This window comes from Gymnoscopelus microlampas (genome assembly GCF_963454915.1).
Source record: "Gymnoscopelus microlampas genome assembly, chromosome: 10".
Lineage (NCBI taxonomy): Eukaryota > Metazoa > Chordata > Actinopteri > Myctophiformes > Myctophidae > Gymnoscopelus > Gymnoscopelus microlampas.
In genome coordinates this window covers 20,451,469-20,466,742 of record NC_139947.1, presented here as the reverse complement: position 1 = coordinate 20,466,742, position 15,274 = coordinate 20,451,469, and the positions used below count along the sequence as shown (strand labels likewise).

Below are 15,274 nucleotides of genomic sequence, written 5' to 3'. Positions count from 1 at the left end.
AAACCATTCCATCGTGACCTTATTGTTTATTGTTTATTGAATGGATCCCCATTAGATGACGCCAAAGCGACAGCTAGTCTTCCTGGGGTCCATATAAGATGCATACAAAAATAAAACATAGAAAATACATAATTACATTGCATTACATTTTACAAAAATTAAATACAACACAAGATTAAGATTCCGGTCATGTGGTCTGCTGCAATAAGTGTGTCTTTAACGCTATTTTGAAGGATAATTTATTTTGTATAAGATGAATGTGAGATGGTAACAAATTCCAGAAGGATATAGCTCTATATATAACTGTATGTTTGAGTAGATTAGTTCTTGGGGCAGGAAGTGTTAAAAGGCCACGGCTGGCATTCCTGGTGAAATAATTGTGTGTGTTGTTTGATTTTGATAACTGTTTGCAAAAATAATCTGGTGTTTGATTTAAAATAATGTTCCTGAAGAACATAAGGAGACTACAGGCCAGTTTTTGTTCGACAGATAACCAGGACAGGCGTGTATGCATATATGCGATATTAGTGCGTGATGAACAATGAAGTGCCAGTCTGGCAGCTCTGTTCTGAACAAGTTGCAATTTGTTCAGATCCGACTTAGTTGCCGCTGACCATATGACAGGACAGTAGTGAAGATGACAAAACACCAGAGACTGAATGACTTGACCCATGATAGTGGGTGTCAAGTAGGTGGAGCACTTCCTGACCATCGCTATGCCTCTTCCCATTTTTGTTATAATGCTATCAATATGTTCAGACCATGACAGTTGACTGTCCAATAAAACACCAAGTAGTTTTGTCTTTTTTACCTGTTCTATAGGGATTCCTGACATAGATAGATTCAGTTGAGGGTCACCAATAAGCATAAACCTGGAACCAAAAACAATACTCTTTGTTTTGGTGACATTCAGGGCTAGTTTGTTATTTTTAACCCAGTTAGACACCCTTTCAAGATCACGATTTAAAGCAGTTATTAATTCATTCAAGGTAGGGGCAGTGCTGTACAGAGTTGTGTCATCAGCGTACATTACCATATTGGTGTTCTTTGTTACACAAGGGAGATCATTTGTGAAAATAATAAAAAGTAAAGGACCTAAGCAGCTTCCTTGAGGAACCCCGCAGTTATTGAACTTGCGTTCTGATAGGCTACCATTAAAAAACACTCTCTGCGATCTCTCTGATAAGTAGCTCAACATCCAACCAAGTGCCATACTACTGAATCCATATTTTCTTAGCTTAGATAACATTATATCATGGTCTATAACATCAAATGCAGCGCTAAAATCAAGCAAGACAGTACCAGCCATCTTCTTGATGTCCATTTGTGTCAGCCACTCATCAGTTAACTGAGCTAGAGCAGTTGCTGTGGAATGACCCTGCCTATAAGCATGCTGGGAACTAGTGAACAGTTTGTTATTGGTAAAATAATCTTGAATTTGTTTAAAAACAACTTTTTCCATCAATTTGCTCAAAACAGGAAGTATGCTTATTGGCCGACTGTTTGTACCAGTAAATTCTTTCTTTTTATCCTTAGGTAATGGAATGACCTTTGCCTCCTTCCAAGTCTTAGGACAAACACCGTATGTTAAACACTTATTGAAAATATGACAAATTGGATTAGATACATAGGGTGATGCAAATCTTAACAGTTTGCTATCTAGCATATCAGTACCAGCAGGTTTCTCACATGGTAGTGATGACAGCAAGTTCTCAATGTCCGTAATACTAACTTGCACAAAATCAAATAGACAGCCCTTACCTTTCATTATATAATTTTCTATTAATGTGCATGAGGAGGAGCCATCAGATGGCGTCATTTTTTCTCTCAAATTTTCAACCTTACTGGTGAAGTAGTTGTTAAAGTAATTGGCAATCTCCACTGGTTTAGTCAGAAAAGCTCCATTGACTTCTATGAAAGAATTGGTCTGGTATGATGATCTTCGACTTCCCATTATTTGATTCAATATTTTCCATAATTGTTTTCCATCATTTTTAGAGTTATTGATTTTATTCTGATAATATTCTTTTTTATTACTTCTATTTATTTTAGTTACATGATTTCTTAATTTACGGTAGATCATCCTGTCAGACAGTAAACCTGATGAGTCAGCCAACTTTTTAGCCAGCTCACGTTGCTTCATAAGTGATTTAAGCTCATTGCCTATCCAGGGGGCGCCATTAGCCCTGACAGTTGTTTTCCTGACAGGGGCATGTTTATCTGCAATCTGCAAAAATGACCTCATAAATATATCCAAAGCGACTTCTGGATCCTCCTCAAGACACACCGTAGACCAGTTAACATTTTTCACATCATCCATAAACAGTTTTTGATTAAAATGTTTATATGACCTTTTATGTATAATCAAGCTAGGTGCTTTTGAAACCTTAGTTTTCCTTTTAAGTGCTATTAAATTGTGATCACTGAAACCAAGAGCTATTGATACTGTTTTTGTGCATTTTTCCGGAACATTTGTGAACAGGTGGTCAATACATTTGGATGATTTTAACCCATTTTTATTTATAGTGGTTCTAGTGGGTAGAGTAATTGTTTGTGTAAGGTTACAGGCATTAGCCACAGCTGTAAGTTTCTTTTTAAGTGGGCACATACCAAACCAGTCAATATTTGCGTCCCCAGTAAAATATAATTCCCTATTTTCATCACTAGATTTGTCCAGCATCCCACAGATCACCTTACACATAAATCAGCAACAACCTCAGTTTAGATAGAATAACACCGGGTACCAGGTCATTAATTCAGGTCAGAAACATTAGAAGTTCAAGAATGGAGCCCTGTGGGACCACTGTTAATTTGCTGCTGGAATGAAAAAATTTAATAAAAACAGTTATTTTGGAACCATCTATAGGTTAGTCCAGGGGGTCCCAAACGTTTTCAACTTGAAACCACCAACTTGAGTAAACTAACTAGCATCTGTCGGAACAAAAGGTGACAAGAAGGGACACAAGGAGAGAGCAGTGCTAGGGGCTGAGGTGGAGTCTGAAGAGGTGAGATTGAGATTTCCCAGAAGGCCTCTCTACCCACTCAGCTACGCCCCCCCCTGAACAAGTATCGTATGACTGTTAAGCTGATTGCAAAGCTGCTTGAGCTGAGCTGGTCGTTTAAATGGTCTTAATACCCATCACCACACCCACACTAGGGCTGTCACCATCAGGACTATTTACTTTATTGTCAAATAATTGCGGTTAATGACTTTATTGTGTTTTGGGGCATTGAACAATGAAAGCATTACGTTTCTGTTTTCCTTTTATGCTTTGTAAACAAAAATGGCACAGGGCAGACATGACAAGTAACTTAAATATAAACAGAAATGACTGACATTGACCAGAACCACTAATAAAAATAAATTATACTAGGCCTATGTCCAAAACGGGGCTTATTTCATAATGTTATACTTTAACCGATCTACAAGCGGCTTTTCCACAGATTAATTCACACAGATCAATGATCCTGATGATTATGCAAAAAACTATTGTGACATTCGACCAGGCGATAATGTAAGTTTTTTGTATAGGCCTATCCCACAGTGTGTCTCTCTCCATCTCTGCCCCGTTCAGAACAAGTGTGTCCGCTACTGGCCCGACCTCAACGCCACAAAGGAGTTCGGGAAGGTGGTGGTGAGGAACGTGGAGGAGCGGCCGGCACAGGACTACATCCTGAGGGAGCTGGAGGTGACCCGTCTGGACAGGGTAAGAAGGCGGGAAGAATTTGCCTGATAATAGCCGATCGCGATCGGCCATTTTCGATGACCTATGCCAGGGGTTTTCAACTGATTTTGACCCAGGGACCACCATCCTGAGAGCAACCTGGGGACCACCACTATTTTGCGTGGTGGGTTCATCATAGACCCACCCCACACAATAGTGGTGGGGGGGTTCATGCACCACAGGGAACTGGAGAAAATAGCTATAATATCAATATAATATCTAATAAAATACAGTGATTTTGTTTGAATATGATGGAATATGATGAAGGATTACTGTGATTATGGTAAGCTCACATTTCATATCACACACACACACACACACACACACACACACACACACACACACACACACACACACACACACCATACAGTAAGAACTCCTATAAGTTATTAAAAGTAAAAAAAAGTTTTTTTTTATTATTATAATTTTTTATGCATGGCCAGGGACCACCTGCAATACCAGTGGTCCGCAGAGGTATTGCAGGTGGTCCACCGGTTGAAAACCCCTGACCTACGCCAGTGTTTCTCAAACCTTCTCATGTCAAGGACCCCTAAATTGATGTATATGTATTTGGCCGCAGACTCCCATCCGAAAAGGTTTCGTGTCAGGGACCCCCAGAAGAGAAGATTGGGAAAGTGTTCAAAGTTTGCCAAACATCTTCGATATTTTTCAAATATGTTCAAAAATAGCAGATGTGCAAGCTTGTAGATCTGCTATTTTTGAATAGCCAACATATAGGATAAATGGATAAAGTGGTTAAAGTTATTGTGATGCTATGTTAACTACTTTTACTGGGGACCCCATGGAACCCCTCCAAGGATCCCTGGGGGTCCCCGGACCCCACTTTGAGGACCAATGAGCTATACCGTCATTATTTTACACTTTGGCTATTCAAAAATAGCTCATAGAGCGGCACCGAGTGCCGCGCTATGAGCTTGTAGATCTGCTATTTTTGAGAAATCGTGAAAATGTGTGCAAAACTTTGAATATATATTTTTTCAAGCGAACATTCGTTACTCAAATCTTTGCTTCTGGGGGTCCCTGGAACAAAACATTTTGAGATGGGGGTCAAAAACATATACATTTTGGGGTCCTTGACATGAAAAAGTTTGAGAGCCACTGACATAGTAACATAAGTTTTTTCAAAAAACTGTTTTTAGAAAGTATTTTACGCTTGAAATGACCATACAGTTTCCTGTTGATGGTGTAGACCAGGGGTTCTCAAAGTGGGGTCAAAATGATCGGCTGTATCTGTAACTCAATGGCTCTCAAAGTGGGGTCCTTGAGGGGGTTCCACGGAGTCCCCCAGCAAAATACCTACTGCTCTAACAACTGTACCATGTTTGACCTGCAGAGGGAGCATGTGAGGTACATCTGGCATTACCAGTACCTGAGCTGGCCGGACCACGGTGTGCCTAACGAGCCCGGGGGGGTCCTCAGCTTCCTGGAGCAGGTCAACCGCACACAGAGCGCCATTCCAGACACGGGGCCTATCGTGGTCCACTGCAGGTACGAGCGGGAGGTTAGCAGAGAGTTAAATGAACACCATAGGGCAGAAAGGAGGAATCTCCCGTCAAGGCTTTCTGTCAGAAAGAGGGGCGGAAAGGGGGGCTGCCCCCTTTCCTTCAGGGGCTTTCTGGCCGAAATGTTTCTGGCAGAAAAGGGTCTTTCTGACAGAAATCTGTCTGTCACAAAGTAAGGTTTAAATACCATGCAAAACCAGTTTGGAGCGGCGAGCTTGGTGGCCTAGTGCAGCGGTTCCCAAACTGGGGGTCTTGACCCAAATTATTTTGGGGGCTCCCCAGATGGCGTTGCCAAGTTTTCTGTCTGAAAGCCTTGACAAGCCTAGGACATGCAAGGTTTCTGCCTGTCATACTCTGCCCTAGAGTGAGGGTAGTTTACCGAAAGGCACTAGAAAAAACATTAAAAATACAAAAAAAAAACGTGTAAAATCATAGCAAGACAGAATCCATGTAAATGAGAAAGGTGTGTTATTGACAATAGTGTTCAGGAAAATTACCACAAAGAGAGAATGTGTATTTACAAATGACTAATTCACATTAGTCTGCACCACAGCCCTTCACTAACTGCCTAGGCAGTGTGTCAGATATCCTTCTTATAAAAGCTATTAAGATTGGTATGGTCCCTCCCAGTGGACCATACCAATCTCAATTGAATCCTCAATACAACCAAAACTGATTATTCCCCATGACCAAAAACATTACAACTGCATAGAAGTCATTAAATCATCCACACATTACCCAAGGTATATAATTAACAACCCCAGTTGGTATAATTAAACCTAGTTGGTATTGTGCAGGTAAGGATGGACTGAGTATGCTCCGTACTCTCAGTCTCAGGCACTATAAAAGGCTAGCCTGGTATCCAGACTGATTGCTACGTTCTGCAGGTTTCCGCCGAATGTAGCGACCATCAGTCTGGATTCCAGACTGATAAAAGGCTGATGCTACACTCGGGTCCTTTCCCACTGCCCAGAACTCCTTGCCCAGAACCAGGAAGCGCTGTGGTAAGAAGAGAAACCGAGTCAAGCATATTTCAAAATACCATGGTCTGCAACACTTGAATAATAAAGGTGTGATTCCAAACTTTAACCACGTGCTATTATTTCTGTTATACGTTGGGAAAGAGCTAGCACAGGAAACGTGCTAAATGTTCAATGTTGTCCTGTGTGGGGAACCCACCAAACTATCCTTGGCACGCTGCCAGGCTATTGTGTGTGTGGTGTATTGTGTATCGTTGGTGATGTGGTTATGTGCTGTAGTGTCAGTGGCAGGGGGGAACTGGAGCAACAATGCAGAACACGGTTTGACATTTTGTGTCATTTGTCTCTGCAGTGCAGGCATCGGAAGGACGGGTACCATTATCGTCATCGACATCCTAATTGATATCATCAACCGGCAAGGTAGGGACAACTACGCATGGAAGTGTTGGTGCACAATCAAACCCATAATGTTAACCCATTAAAGCCGGGAACGTGCGTAACCACTTTAACCATTATTTTATACTTTTGGCTATTCAAAAATAGCAGATCTACAAGCTCATAGTGTGGCACCGAGTGCCGCAGATGTTCACTTTAAAAAATCTACAGTATATATTCAAAGATATGCACACATTTTTCACGTTTTTTCTAAACTAGCAGATGTACAAGCTCATAGCACGGCACTCGGTGCCGCGCTATGAGCTTGTATATCTGCTATTTTTGAATAGCCCATAGAAATCTTAAAATTACACAGCTGCGTCCCCGGTCTGAATGGGTTAATTCAACCACTAAAGCTAAAGACTTGTGTTGTAAGAACTTTTGATTCTATTGATCAGTGGTTCTCAAAGTTTGGTGTTTGGGGACCGGACCCCACTTTGTGAACTAATGCTCCACACTGTAGCTGTCAATAAATGAAGCATATAGCGTTAGTTCGTGCAGGACACGGAAGTCTTGCACGTTAAAGCTGTAACTAGCTGTCAGTCAGCTGATGTGAACATCAGCTTTCTATTCCCCATTCACAGTACTGCTGGTCATTACGTCACACACTCATACTCCAATCACAGCTCACGCATTAGCAAAGAGGTTCTTAGCCATTAAGACATGAGGTGATTCTTCAAAAAAAATCTAAATCCTAACAGTTTTTTGAAAAAAATCCCCCAAAAAAATGTTTTCAAGATTTTTCAAAAATAGCAGATCTACAAGCTCATAGCGCTATGAGCTTGTAGATCTGCTATTTTTGAATAGCCAAAGAAATCTAAAGTGACACAGATGCGTTCCAGGTCTTAATGGATTACGGTTCGAATTCTCTAGGTCTTTCTTGGTTGCTGAACCAATGCATTCTGCTAGCTCCTCCTCCACCCCAGCCTCCACCTTTTGATTAGAGTCTGGCATAGGCTCAAATACTTGTGATTATCATGTATATCTGTTAATTCAAACTAATATGTCTGTACTGCTTATTGTTGACATTGTATCCATATGGGGGATTTGCTTAAGCATTCCCTGAATATATGCTTAGCAGGCTGCTTCGACAAAATTCAGTGAATATTCTCCCAAGCCCGGAGCTTTAACGCCAAGCTTAACTGTATTCCATTTGTGGCAATAAATGGTTAAATCTACTTTGACGTGAGTGTTTCTGATTGAAAGGCAAGAGAAGCCTTCTACAAGAAATACAGAGACAGACACACAAACAAAGAGGATTTTACTGATCATCATACTCATTCATTTAACTCAAGACCATGTTCACATGGTATTTAGCGCAGATTCATAAATAGACAATACAGTACATAACACTATTCATACAGACGTAGCAAACGCATGGCATGCATTATTTGAACAGCAGTAGAACGTTTTTCAGAAAAGCAAGCAATTTACAAATAACTTTTGGCTCATCAGATTGCAGTAATAAAATTAATTTCAACATAAATGGGTGAGTTATAGTACAGATATTTTTGTCTAAAATGCCTTATATGCTGATATTCTTGATCTCAAACAAAACGTGAAACTCATCCCCAACTCCGTTGTCGTTACATAAATTGCGTAACCTCTGACTTCTTTCCAGACCTTTATATCTGCCAGTAACCTTTGGGATTCTCGTGTTATTCACTCTAAAATTACAAATGGCCTGTCAGTACTTATACTGTGTGTGTGTGTGTGTGTGTGTGTGTGTGTGTGTGTGTGTGTGTGTGTGTCAGGTCTAGACTGTGACATAGACATCCCTAAGACCATCCAGAGGGTGCGGCAGCAGAGGTCCGGCATGGTGCAGACGGAGGCTCAGTACAAGTTCATCTACATGGCGGTGCAGCAGTACATAGACACCGCCCAGAAGAGGCTGGAGGAGGAGCAGGTTGGGAACCACAGAGTTATAATAGGGACTTTAAGCTTTCTGTTTTTCAGTACGGCGACGCCAGGCGGAGTGCGGCTGCTATGACGCAATCGCCGTAGCAGTCAAAATCGTTAAGCAAGCAGCCGTCGGCGACGGGTTCCCACCCCTTTTTGGTTTCCATGGTGACGCGTCTATGCAGCACGTGTCAAACATAGACACAGACATAAACAAAGACAACACCCGTCGCGGCAGCTTCACTTGCCAATAACTTACTTTTGAACAGTTTGGTAACTGTTCCGTGAATTTGTTTAGACTAGAGTATGATTAGCCATGCTCATACCTACAAACAACGCGTCAAAAGCACTAAAATCAATCACCTATTTTTGACGTTGTAGACACTACATGGAACGGTAGCTTCTGGCGTAGTAAAATAGGCTGCGGCGACGGCAGGTTTATCTATCGAGCGCTGATCATTTCCGGTTACCGTAGTCCTCTGCCGTAGCAGTCCATTGCTTAAACTCCGTACTATATCTAGAGGGCGGACTGCACCGCCCCCCAGCTATTCATTTAGATGAAAGTTGCTCAGTGGCGTTTGAAGCACCCGGAAGTACCATATATTTGGTCGATATTGGGTCCTGAGCAGGCGCATTAGGGTTTCTACGGAGTCTCTGAAGGGACATTAGTAGGCTTTAACAGTAGACACACTCGCAGTAGCATTTTAAATGCGGAAGTGTTGCTATCCCAGATTTGACCACCAGGCGACGGCCACTTCACTGTTCTACCTTGGTTCTGGGGGCTTGGTTGTGACCCATTACTTCAAACTCCATTAAGATAATTTCTTTCTTTTAACACATTAAGACCTGACGCAGATTCTACAAATGCCTTCTAAATCAGTAGTTCTCACATTAAAAACATTCATCTGTTTCGCGATTATTCAATGAACCTACATGAGCAAGATGAAGTCAGTTACTGGTTCTAATGTCAGTTTCAATATATGTTGGGTTAATTGCCCAGCCCTCGTACATAATGACATTGTAGAACACGTGTTTACACAGCAGATGACCGTAGTAGACTATTCCTAGACAACACACAAAGTTAAATATTGAAGCATACAGTATACTGTATGGTGGAGCAGAGTGTGTGACGCACTCACGTGTTGCGTGTGCCTCATGGACCCGGTGGACAAATGTATGTTTTACTGCACTGGTTCTCCTCCCCACGTGGGGTCCAGGGTGCATGGCTTGGGTGGGGGTTCCAGGGGATCCCCAGTAAAAGTAGTTAATATGGCATCACAATCATTTTAGCCACTATATCCATTTATACGTTGGCTGTTGGAGTACTGTCCAAAAATGGGTTTTGCACAAATCGGCCTCCTGGTGGCGCTATAACAGGCCCATGTGAAAGATTTGGGGCAGAGGTTCTGCTCTGGCATCCAGGGAGCGTGTGTACAGTTTCACTACAGTGCCAGAGATTAGCTGTTCACAGACAGAATGACAGACGGACGGACAGACTGGGCATTCCTGCAAACTTTGGAAGCCAATCTTAGCCAATCAGGATGGAATATGAAAAATCTGAAATACCCGTTTCATTTAATGACTATAGAGATACTGTGTACCGATTCGCGTGATTTTAGGACAAAATCTGTAGGAGTACTGTAAAAAAAATGTGTTTCGCAAAAATCGGCCTCCTGGCACTTTAACAGGCCCATGTGAAAGGTTTGGGCCAGAGGTTCTGCTCTGGCATCCAGGGAGCGTGTGCGCACAGTTTTGTTGCAATCAAGCCTACGGTGCCGGAGCTGTTCACAGCCAGAATGATGGACGGCTGGACGGACGGTCAGGGTGCAAAACATAGTCTTCGCCATGCCTGTCAGCCTGGCGGAGACAATAATATATATATATATATATATATATATTTTTTTTATGTAGGAAACATAAAAAGATATATATATTTACTCGCTACCCATACAAATTGGTCCAGCGACCCAAAGATGGGTCCCCCGACCCACTGTTTGGGAAACAGTGGCCTAAGACATTTCAAACTGCGGGTCCTTGAAAGGTTGAGAATCACAGTACATGCACACAGAGCAGATGTAATGCGATCATATTCACGTGTCTGTATTGTGTATAGAATGGGGCGGGGCTTGTTTCTCACGTGTACCCGACACAAAGACTTTCAGTAAAACTTCCTGAAATAGATTCATTTCTATAAAAATGGATCAAATAACACTGAGGCCTTTGCTGTGTATGCTATGACAGTCAGAACAACAAGTCATAAGCACTGACTGTACCCAACTTTTAACGTTGTCATGTTTTTAACAGTGTTTTTCCCTGAAACACACGTGGTCTTTGCCTCCATAGAGTGCATGTTTACTGTTGTTCTCCTTGTGCTGACCTTGCAGAGAAACAAGACCAAGGAGAGGGAGTACTCCAATATCCAATATCCACAGATGACCAACTCCAGGTCCAAAACCAGTATTGCACCTTCTCGCTCCCCTTCTGTGTGAGTACCCACTCCCTAAGTGGGGTCCGGAGACCCCCAGGGTTCTTTGAGGGGGTCCCCTCAAAGGAGGAACAGTTTAAAGGGGATATACCTTAGGGCTGATGTCCGCAAATAAGAAAAAGTTCCCCACCTTCTGTGCAGCCTAGAACCAGAGTATCGTTTTTTTGTATCATGTGATTCGTGACAGACGGACAAAGTAGTCTTTGGCCCACCCTCAGCCGAGGATTTTATCTCCAGCTGAAACGGCACGGCTTGAAAATAAACTTTATAAAAACTTGTTAGAGCATTTAAGTGCCATGTCTTGTGAAACTGAATATACTGTATATAATCACATGCCATTACAAACTACTAAGATTTACTTGCGAGTCTAAAGCGAGTCTATTGTGTTGTTAGCTTGTGGGCAGTAAAACCTCACAAGTTGTGAGCTTTTAGATCTGCTATTTTTGTAATATTATGATAAATAAATTACATAGGGCTTAAGTGGTTAAACTGTGACAACAGCTTCAGTCTTCCAACACTCCCAAGTGTCTTGAACTGTGTCTGTGAATGCATAAACAGGCATTATTATGCAAAAAGAACAATTTAATCCATTGAGTAAATAACCAGCTCTCTCGCATTATGTAACATGGAAAAGTAATGTGAGCTTCAGTCCTTCAACATATTGTCACGTGTTCCTTGGTGTTGATATGGTGTAGATATGGTGATAGGCACGTGATGCCGAAGCAACATTGTCAGTGTTCCACTCATGTTAAAGACCGTTTTAGACTCATACGGTTTTAGAACCATCCCAAACCTGGCATGCATTTTACTTTGTATCCCTTATTTATGATGGCTTTTGCAGTGGTGGGAGAAGTACTCAGATGTATTTTCTTTTTACTTAAAGCAGTTGTTCAGCCAAAAAAAATACTTTTTATCATTACCAATGAAGCCTTGAATTAATGGAGATCTTTTTGTTTTTGACGCATTCCTAAGCCAATCATTTGATAACCGTGCTCCTACTGAGCAGCCACCCGGGTCATCGAATTATTGGCTTAGGTATGTGACAAAAACAAAAATATCTCCATATATTCAAGGCTCCATGGGGTGTGTAATTGATAGAAAGTAAGTTAACTACTCCTTTAAGTCAAAGTATCAATAAACCTCTACCAACCTGCCACTCTGGACATGAGTGTTTTAGACTGAGCAAAAGGGACATATATATACATATATACATATATATGTTATATACAGTAAACTAATGTGTTGTCTGTGTGTGCTGGCATGCAGGGTGACAAGTGACGAGTCGAGTGGCGTGTACGAGAACATCAACATTAAGAGCTCAATGTCATCTGTGAGCAGTAACACCAGGAGGTAAAGAGACCACCGGGGGACGTCTGCTTCTGAGTCTCTCTCTGCCTGTGTGAGTGCTTCAAGTCACATTTTATAAGTCATATCACCTAGCGTACATTTCCAATGCTGGTGTTTTGGAGCATAAAGCCTTAGTGTTATTTGCTGGCGCTTGGCGGCGCCCGCCGAAAATAGCTCACAACACGCTCACTATGCACTGGTGTGTTGTGAACTTGTGAGCTATTTTTCGGCTTGCAGAACGGTTATTCTGCACGACACTGGCCCAGCTATGTATAAATCAGTCGCTTAAAGTCACACTGAATGTACATTTTAACGTTGATAGAGCTACGTTTTGTTGCTTTCCAAAATATATTAGATTTCATTTTTCTGGGTTCCTTCAGTGTAGACCAAATCATCACGACATCACCACAACCAAAACATATTTTACGGGTAGATAATGCCGGCAGCGTTGTATTGGAGCTGTATTATTAGGTTATTAACCTTATATCTGGACATAACAGGTCACTTGTGATATTGTTAATGACTATTACAAATATATTCCATATCACATTGCTTTATAATATAGTGTAGATATCCATAGACATTGTACCCGGAAATACTGCTCTACACGTTGGTTTGCAAACATTCTGGTCTAGGCAACCGCTGTAATGCCACGGAGCTATCAGTAGGTGTTGCCAAAAAAAAAACACTACTGAAATGAATGTTACACGGTATGACTTTAAAATGAAATGTTCCGCATGCCCTTTTAGAAGAAAATCTCTGAATCATCTCCTGGAACATTTACTTGCTGGAGTAATGTTCTTGTTAAGTCTTTTGAAACAAGAAGGTACAGGGAGGATTTGGTACAGGGCGAAGGAACAAGGGCGTTCTTGTTGAGTCTTGGCATAACTCTATTGTCGTTGAATGAAAACCTTTGTCAGCTGTGCTGATAAGGACTTATGCCACTCTGGCACGCACACACATATCGCTGCTGTCAGGCCGAAACCTTGTATCTCCATATTTCAACTTTTTTTTTTATGTCTCCCCCCAAGACCCCCCCCCCCCCTCCCCCTGTTAATTAATGTCTTACTTTGTCATACAACAGTGTCATGCTAAAATAGTGGAAATGGCAGACCTATAAGCTAACAAAAAGTGAGCTGTGGTTAAGTGTGTCTTTGGGTTTTATAAATATTGAACCAATGACAAATATTAACTAGAGCTTGTGACCAAATAATAACAGATTCTTTTAAAAATGTTCCTGAAAATGTACAGTTTTTGCACATATGAGGTTTCCAACCAACAGCGACAATATGGAGGCAAACGCAGAAGAATTTGACCTGAGTGCATAGCGAAAGTCAAACTCATTTTCTCCGTTTTGGGAACGAGGGGGATTTTAATTATTTTCAAGGCAATCAGCACTTATATCAGTCCAAAAATGATCTCTCTCTGACTCTCTCACTGAAAGAGGTGTAAAAAAAAAAAAAAAAACGAGCTGAGTTTGTGCTGATCTCTGCTCGATATGTGCGGCTGGGGGGGCAGAATAATTACGAGCGGCGGTAATTAACGCACGCACCTCTGCTTGTGTTCGCTTGCAGTTTCGGCGGACGTGCTGCTTCGTCAGCGCCCGAAGATCCGCGGGGGGGTCTGTGGTGCTCTGGCCCTGCACCCCAGAACAGTGGAGCTTGCCTGGGGTGAAGGTGGTATTGCTGCGAAACCCCCACCCCCCACCCCACCCCAATACTCCTAAATGCCCGTCCTACTGCTGTCTGTACCGAGCTCTGTCCAGAGCCTCTACACACCCTGCATGGAGGGGTTGCCATGCTGGACCCTTGTCTCTCCCTCTCTACACACACACACACACACACACACACACACACACACACACACACACACACACACACACACACACACACACACACACACACACACACACACACACACACACACACACACACATACGTAAGTGCCTTGTCAATGAACTCCGGCCACCCTGGCACAACTGTTGTGACACTTCAGATCTCTTCATTCTGATATATCCCTCTGATACTAGAAACCAAACCGTGTCTTCTCACATTCTGACTCACCCTCGATCAGTGGTGGACATTAACAAAGTACTTGAGTACCGTACTTGAGTAAATTTGAGTATCTGTACTTTACTTGAGTTGTTTTTTATGTTCTTGTGACTTTCCCTCGACTATTATTGTACTTTTGACTCTGCTACATTTCTAGGAAGGGAAAAAGTACATTATGAATAAACCATAGCCCTGTTTAAAAAAGTTCAAATTTGACGGAGCAACTTTCACTTGTAGTTGAGTAATGTTTGACCAGGAGTAGGCCTATCTATACTTTGACTCAAGTACTGGGGTTGAGTACTTTGTCCACCACTGCCGTCAATGTTAGAAGTGATGTCAAGCTCTGAACACAGCTGGACGGGACGCAAAACGTCAAAGCTAAGCAGTCTTCAGCCCTCTTTGCCAGAATTTGCTCTTTGCCTCCTTCACTTCACTGTCTCTTCACTGGCAGTCAAAGACTTTTTTTCTCTACGTTCGGTCTGTCCAGCTGTGCCGATTATTAAAGTAGCCGTTGAGTGATGACAAAGGCACGTTATGTAACCCGCTAAGGTACCACAAGGCACTAGGAGGACCAAGTCCTTGGTCTGTGTATGTCAAAAAGTCCAGATTGACTCCATTATAACTCTAGGAGTAAATGTGAACATTTCTTTTGAAGATGTGACAGAATGTCTCTGTGTTTTGTGTCTTCGCTTTCCCACCTTGCTCTCTTGTGCCAATGCAAAAACAAGAAAATCTATCTTGTTTTCTCTTGTACTGGTTCAACTGACAGGCTTAGCTAAACTGTTTAGCTAAAGGGCCGCAGGTTAAGAGCTTTTTTTCGGGGCTTATT

The 15,274-nt window shown here is 42.0% G+C and overlaps 1 protein-coding gene across 6 annotated transcripts in view; it reads left to right on the top strand.

Annotated features, from left to right (window-relative positions):
* The window catches only part of ptpn11b (protein tyrosine phosphatase non-receptor type 11b), a 75,074-nt gene extending 60,787 nt beyond the window's left edge, over positions 1–14,287 (top strand). For 2 of the 6 annotated variants that reach the window (XM_084069254.1, XM_084069253.1), the window contains exons 10-16: positions 3,576–3,707; positions 5,080–5,234; positions 6,581–6,648; positions 8,418–8,569; positions 10,947–11,047; positions 12,314–12,397; positions 13,969–14,287. In XM_084069254.1, coding sequence (XP_083925380.1) covers positions 3,576–3,707; positions 5,080–5,234; positions 6,581–6,648; positions 8,418–8,569; positions 10,947–11,047; positions 12,314–12,397; positions 13,969–14,068 — 792 coding nt within the window. In that variant the 3' untranslated portion in view covers positions 14,069–14,287. Of the gene's footprint in view, positions 1–3,575; positions 3,708–5,079; positions 5,235–6,580; positions 6,649–8,417; positions 8,570–10,946; positions 11,067–12,313; positions 12,451–13,968 lie in introns of those variants that run through there. The other 4 variants (XM_084069257.1, XM_084069255.1, XM_084069256.1 and 1 more) reach the window with 3 other exon arrangements.
* Positions 14,288–15,274: the final 987 nt, after the last annotated feature.